Source organism: Echinops telfairi, unplaced genomic scaffold, assembly GCF_000313985.2.
Source record: "Echinops telfairi isolate 266 unplaced genomic scaffold, ASM31398v2 ScPeMD7_3;HRSCAF=10, whole genome shotgun sequence".
Classification (NCBI taxonomy): domain Eukaryota; kingdom Metazoa; phylum Chordata; class Mammalia; order Afrosoricida; family Tenrecidae; genus Echinops; species Echinops telfairi.
In genome coordinates, this window is record NW_022103899.1 from 26,720,260 (window position 1) to 26,727,584 (window position 7,325).

At 49.0% G+C, this 7,325-nt stretch overlaps 1 protein-coding gene across 1 annotated transcript in view; it reads left to right on the top strand.

Annotated features, from left to right (window-relative positions):
• LOC101661389 (aldehyde oxidase 2-like) overlaps positions 1–7,325 on the top strand; it is a 105,266-nt gene that overhangs the window by 72,454 nt on the left and 25,487 nt on the right. Inside the window, 2 exon segments of the mRNA XM_045296335.1 lie at positions 1,029–1,256; positions 5,483–5,578. Of these exon segments, the coding sequence (XP_045152270.1) occupies positions 1,029–1,256; positions 5,483–5,578 (324 nt within the window).

Below are 7,325 nucleotides of genomic sequence, written 5' to 3' on the forward strand. Positions count from 1 at the left end.
AGCTCTTATCTGTACCAGTGTACATGCTCATGAGGGTGGGGGGTTGAGGAACCAGAGGAATGTTGTGTTTCATCAGTGCTATATTGTGCCCTGGTTGACTTATCGCTTGTGAGACTAAATCTTGCCGTCTTTGCTCCTAAGGAGCATTCTGGCTTTTCTTCTTTCATGACAGATTGTTTGTTCTTCTGGAAGTCCACAACACATTTACGATTCTTCCCAACACCATAACTCAAAGGCATCTACACTCCTTCAGTCATCCTTATGCGTGGTCCAGCTTTCACATAGGTGTGAAGCACTTTAAAATGCCACAGCTTCGTTAAGGCACACCTGAGTCCTCAAAGTGACATCTTTGCTTTTTAACACTTTAAACAGGCTGTTTGCAGCAGATTTGCTCCATGCAATACATTGTCCAATTTCCTGACTGCTGCTGCCATGGGTGTTGACCGTAGGTCCAAGTGAAATGAAATCCTTCAGAACGTCTGTCTTTTCTCAGTTTATCATGATGTTGCTTATTGGTTCCGTTGTGAGAGTTGTCCTTGAAGTGTGATCCATACTTAAGACTGTAGGTAATCTTTAATCTTCATCAGTAAGGGCTTCAAGTCCTCTTCACTTTGAGCTAGCAGGGTTGTGCATGTGCGTATCACAGATTGTTAATAATGCTTCCTCCACTCCTAATGAAACGTTTATCTTCATACAATCCACCCTGTCTAGTTATTTGCTCAGCACACTGAATGAATCATATGAGAATTGACACACACTTTTCCTGATTTTAAGACTCGTGTTCTCTCTGAATGATTGATTGCCTCTTGCTCCATGCGTAGCTCCCCACGAGCACAATGAAGCATTCTAGATGAGAACTAACCCCAGTTATTTTTCAAAAGCACATAAGTTTCCAAGAAAAAGAAGAACCAGGCCCTGCCTCCCCCAAAGAGTCTATGCGTTAATAGGAGGCCTTTCTGAATCTCTATTTTACAGAGAGTTTGGGGCCTGTTACATCTACTAACTCACTCTCTGTAAACACATTTCAGATCAGAAAGAAAAACATGTACAAAACAGTTGACAAAACCATCTACAAGCAAGCGTTTAGCCCTGAGCCGCTGATCAGGTGCTGGGACGAATGTCTGCACAAGGCTTCCTTTCACCGCAGACGGGAGCAAGTGGAAGAGTTCAATAAGAAGAACTACTGGAAGAAGAAGGGCATGGCTATCATCCCCATGAAGTTTTCTGTTGGCTTTGCTGCAACAAGTTATCATCAGGTAAGCATCCATGTTTTTATCTCCATTACTGAGAAACCGGGAAACCTCGTGCCAGAAGCCCTCCTGGCCCAATCAGCTTGTGTCAACTTTGGGGGGGCGGGGTTTGACATTTCCAGGGCATTGAGCCCCTGCTTCAGAATCTGAGAGAGGTGCTGACATCTCTTGAGCACACCGCCCCCACCCCCATCTGCGAACGCCTTTAACATCATGCAGTTCAAAAAGGTCTCAATGGCAGAAAATAGCCTCAACGGGCGGGAGATCTACGCATCGTAACTGCCAAAGGGGAATACTGGTCAAGAGAGGGACAGGGACTCACAAGGTTAGTGGGAATGGACTTTCTGAGTTCAGGAATCTCATGGCTTCGTCAGGATGGGAGCCTGTGCCCCAGACACCCACAACATCCACCTCGCTCAGCGTACCTGCTAAGTCTTGGTGGAGAAACGATTCCACTTCATCCTGATCAGTGGGGACTGTTGTAAACCACCTCTTCCAGGAATCTGTATCACTTCTGATGGGTTCAGAAACTCTCCCAGATAAAAGTGTTACTCACAGGAGCGGGGAGCAAGGGCAGCAGAGAGATGAGTCCATTAAGCAGAAAAGACTAAACAGAAGCATCTTCCCAGGCATCCCAAGGGGTCATATACACATACAGGAAGGCCGTGCAAAAACTGTTGCTTGCTCATTACTGCCCATTAAACGCAGAGAAACCAGGAACTGGAAAGATCTTGTATGCATTAGCGCTCCCTTGTGTGAACACCATTGAAAGCATTCTTCCACTTGAAGCATTCTTCCATTCCTATGCGCGTGCACACACACACACACACACCCCAGAGGAAATTCTTCTTAAGGATTAAAGCAGTTCTCCAAAATCCTTAGTCAACTGGAGTCAGGCAGGCAGACCTGAGAAATCTTTGGACCTGCCATTTACTCGCTATGGGACATTAGGCAAGTTCTCTAACCTCTCGGAGCTTCAGTACCATTCTAAAATGAGAACAGTGATGATTTGCACAGGGCTGGTAAAGTGAAATATACAGTACTTGGCAGGATTCTTGTCACATGCTGAACATTATCCAGAGCTGCCCTAAGCTCCTCCCTCAGAGCTCTCAGACACATCTGCTCTCAGTGTGGTCATTATTCTGGTGCCAAAATGAGATTCCCTCATCTCATGGGTCACATTCCTGTGTGAGTCCAGCATGAGCATCCTTTCAAGAGATGCCAGAAGGTCAACTGTCAGCTCCATGGTCCTGAACAGAGTCAAGGCTGGGGCAAAAGATAAGACGGACAGACCACCACTCCTCATCTGCATGGCTGCCCCTTATCTTGACCACAGGTGACCTCTGCCATCCTCTAGTTCAGTGGTTCTCAACCTGTGGGTCTCAACCCTTTTGGGGGGTCAAACGACCCTTTCACAGGGTCACCGATTCATCACAGTAGCAAAATGACAGTTATGAAATAGCAAGGAAAATAATTTTATGGTTGGGGCTCACCACAACATGAGGAATGGTATGAAAGGGTAGCGGCATGAGGAAGTGAGAACCACTGCTCTAATTCACATCCAAGGAAGCCAGCTTCTCATCTCACCCCGAAAGGCGTCTGTTCAGGATTGAATTGTGTCCCTCCTGCAATGTAGAAATGCTAGTCCATGTGCCTGTGCATAGGACATTGGGAGAGAAGCATTTTCTTCCATTGTGTTGATGAGGCCTCTCAGTGTAGGGTGAGCCCACCCGATTCACTCCTGAGTTATAAAAAGATTAGACTAGACACGCACTCACTGAAACTCCCTGCCATCGAGTCAGTTTTGACCCATAGAGCAGAGAACAGTTCCTATGGGTCTTCGAGACAGTGACTCTTGACAGCAGAGAAAGCTGCCTCTTTCTCCTGCGGAAGGGCTGGTGGTTAGGAGCCCCGCCCATAACCACCACCAGCTACAGAGACACACAACGACAGATGCCAGGAACACCAAGGATTGCTAACAGCTGCTAGAAGCTGAACTAAATAAGGCTCTCCCTCCAGGACCACTCCCTGGATTCCAATTTGTATCCTCCTGCACCGATGGGGCAAAAAATCCATTTCTGATCCTTCATGCCCCACACTGGTGATACTCCGGTTACAGCAGCCTGAGGACCCACGACCCAAAACCCATGGCCGCCAAGTCAATTCCCACTTGCAGCCGCGCGACGATGACTGTGGCTAAGAACAAAATGATGAGTGAGACCAGACACCCTCTCAGAAGCGCTCGTTCCTATTTTACAGTGGAACCGCTTCACAGGGCTTCCAGGCTGTGAATCTTTATGGAAACAGACAGACAAATGGCGCTCCAGTGGAGCAGCTGGCGAGTTCAAACCACCAGCCTCTGGACTAGCAGCCCAGAGCTCTAACCACTGTGCCCCCGGGGTTCCTGGTCCCTAAGACAGCATTGTGAAGATAGGGCTTGCCTTTCCATTTGAAAGACTTCCAGTGTCCTGCAGAGTTCCAGATTGGTATACCCTAGATCACCTGGCTCAGAGCTGAAGCCTGTTTGCCAGGTCAGCAGGGGACTCTCGGACAAGCCGGAGCACCCCCAACCGGGGTGTGAGAAGCATGGTCCTCGGAGAGAACCAGCGGGCCTCCCCTCAGCAGACACTGTGATGAGTACTGACAAGCCCCGATGCTCCCGAGCTCCTCCACGCCACCCCAGCAACCCCACCATCCGAACAACCGTCTTCATTGTTCCTCCCGGTCCTGTCCGTTCCATTCGGTGAACCTTTCGTTCTGGTCTCAGGGATCCGTACCCACTCTAAGTCTTCCCAGGACAAAAAGATGAACCTGACCAGAGGCCCGGCTTTGTGAGACCTTCAGAAGAGCTCGTTCTGGCACCTGAGGGAATGCAAAGAGACTGATGCTGCCGAGGTGGCGGTAAGACGCGATCAGAGGCGTTGGCACAGGGAGGCGATGGGGCGTGAAACTAGGAAAGCAGATAAAGCATAGGAAGAGGAGCCATCCAGGACGACAGAAAAGCAGCGGTAAAGCTGGCTCAGAGGCCAAGCCGCAGGTGGCTAACAGGAAACTGGACAAGTGGACAGAGACCAGATCCCCAAAACCAGTTTCCATGGAGTCCACACTGCTTCACGGTGGCCCATCGGTGTGGTTTCCAGTGGCTGATTTGGTCAGATCTCCAGCTCTTCAAAGGCACCTCTGGTTGCTCTCCAATCGCCACCTTTTCCAGGGCCTTCAACCATTTGCTCTGCCCAGGTGCCCCCCAAATCCCAAAGGGCCTCGTGTATTACAATGAGGAGCCTGGCTTTCCCTGAAGCAATGGGGAGTTTCTACCCCCTGGTGGACCCTTCGCCCTTTGGTGATTCCATTCATACATCTCTCTGGAAACCCTTCCCTGAGCTCCAGAGAAGCTCCATCTCTCCTCCGAGGTCTTCCAGAGCCCTTTATGCCGCATCCATCATTTCCCTCATCATTCCCTACAACGTGATTCCCAGCCGGCCTCTCCACTACGTGGTGAGCTCTGTGAGGAAGAGTCACATCTTCCTCATCTTTGTCATGGTATCCATCCAAGCATGACGTCCTTGTCCAGGAACCGATCTCTCTGGATAACATGTCCTAAGGACAGGACGTAAGTTTTCTAAGGGGCATTGAGCCGACGTGTTTGTTCTCTGGGCAGTCGCCGGGACTTTCAGCCTAATTCACATGCTTCCATTCTTCCTTGTTCTTCTTTATTCAGTGTCCAACTTTCACAGGCCTGGGTGAGGCAACTGATAACACCATGGCGTGGGTCAGGCACACCTTAATCTGAAAAATGACATCCTAGTCTTTGAACACTTTAAAGAGGTCTTAGGCAAATTTTCCCAGTTTGATCAAAAATCCCCCATTTGTACTCTTGCCTGTTGCTTCCATGAGCACTGATTGTGAATCCAAGCAAGGTGAGATCCTTGACCACTTCACTGCTTCCTCTATCATGGTGTTGTCTTGACTGAAGCAAGGGGAAGGCTTTCACTGGTAGGAACCAATACTTACAACTCAGAAATATGCAACGGCCCTACCTAAAACTCAGTCCTAAATAGGGCTGTTCTTTACAGGTGACTTCTGCAAAAGGCAGAGCTGGGTTTCAGCGCCCCACAGGAAAGTTTGCCTCTCTGGTCCCCCCATAATCCTGTTTCATTATCTCATTTTTTAAAATGTGGAGCCTCACTAAATGCCAACTGCCCTGAGCTATGCATCCTTGGCTGTTTTCCTAGGCAGCTGCACTCGTCCACATCTATACAGACGGATCTGTATTGGTCACACACGGAGGCAATGAGCTGGGACAAGGGATTCACACCAAAATGCTCCAGGTAAAATAATCAAACTCAATCGCTGGTTCCACTGTACACTGTTAACATGATCGACATTTAGGTCTCATGTTTTAGGGTCACTGGCAATTCTCTGCACTCAAACCCTAAAATCCTGATTCCATTTCATCCTGACTTCTTACCCATCAAATAGAATGGCTGAGGTAGCAGAAATCCCATCCATGTGCAAAGACTCCTGGGGCGTGTTCCAGGGGCTATGGGGGCTGTCATTAGGGAAGGCACCACTCATGAGCCTGTGGTAGGTGACCCATACAGGCACCACCGGACAGGGCTACGAATGTTTTATTTGGCCAAGTAAAAACAAATATTTCATCAATGGTCACATTTGATCATTTTAAAAGGACTTTAGCAAAGAAAAAAATAGGCAGAACATCGTCTTGGCAGTGGTGGGGGCAGGGGAGGGGGGGCTTAAGGGGGAAGGGTAATCTTTGAAATTGGATACATTTCACTTCATAACAAATTTATTAGGTTTATCATAAGGTTTATCTGTTACTCTTTGACCATCCAGCTCCTTAGTTCCTTTGGAAGAGTACACTTGCCGTATTCTGTATGGTTCTGACCAAACCAAACCCTGTCCACTGCTTTCGAGTTGACTTTGTTGCATAGACCTGCCCCCAAGGGGTTCGAAGATTGTCAATCTTTATGGAAGCAGGTTTCCATGCCTCGCTCCAGTGGGGTGGGGGAATTACAACTCCCAACGCCTATTGGCTAGAAGCAGGGTGCTTGCACCACAGTGGCACCATGACTCCTATACAGTTGTGCAATTGGAGTCTGCAACTCCAGTTATCTGCCAGTCCCGTCCTCTTTCCTATCTCCACCCTGCCACAGATAGAGGCAGGACCCATCTCTAGCCAATCATGGTTCCCAAACACCCTCGACTGCAGGAAGTGGTCTAAGAAGAAAATAAGCAACTCGAGTAAGATCCATCAAGTCCTTTCCTGGGACTGAAGTGTACCTACCGGCAGACAGAAACCATCTTTCCTGAGATGGTTCAACTACGATGCTGAAGGCCAGCGGCTCATGGAGCCCAATTCTCCCACGTCTTGGACAGAGATAGTCTCCTGTTGCCGATGATATGGTCAACACAGAGGGAAAAGTCAACATGAGAGGCACCAAACGCCCCTCAAAATCCAAACTCGCTGCCATCGAGTCAATCGGACCCACAGCCGCTGTAGAAGACAGGGCTGAACTGCCCCTGAGAGTTCCCTAGGCTGTGCCTCTTTCCAGGAGTAGAAGCCCTGTCTTTCTCCCGAAGAGCAGCTGGTGGTTTCTAACTGTTGACCTTGCGGTGAGCAGCTCAATGCATAACCACTAGACCACCAGGGCTCCTGAGGAAGGGCCTAGAGACGGACACACCCAACCCTCGACTCACTGAGTCTTCCCAGCTACATCTGAACCAAATCACGACGTGCGTCTGCTAGAGAACGCGGAGAAAAGTGCAAAAACAGGTGCTAGAAAACACCCGCAGAATAGAAGCAAGGAGGCACAACTAGAGGAAAGGGAGCGAGACTTGAGATGGGATGGGGGCAAGAAAGAAGACAGGTTGTCAGGATCTCTCCAGCTGCACGTGATACTGGATATCGACAGCTGTAAGACCGAATCCTGAGGCAGTCCATCTGATACCTTCTCTCTCTCTCTCTCTCTCCCTCTCTCTCTCTCTCACACACACACACACACTCTCTCTCTCTCTCTCCCCTACCACTAAAAGTCTGACCTTAGCCTATGTCTC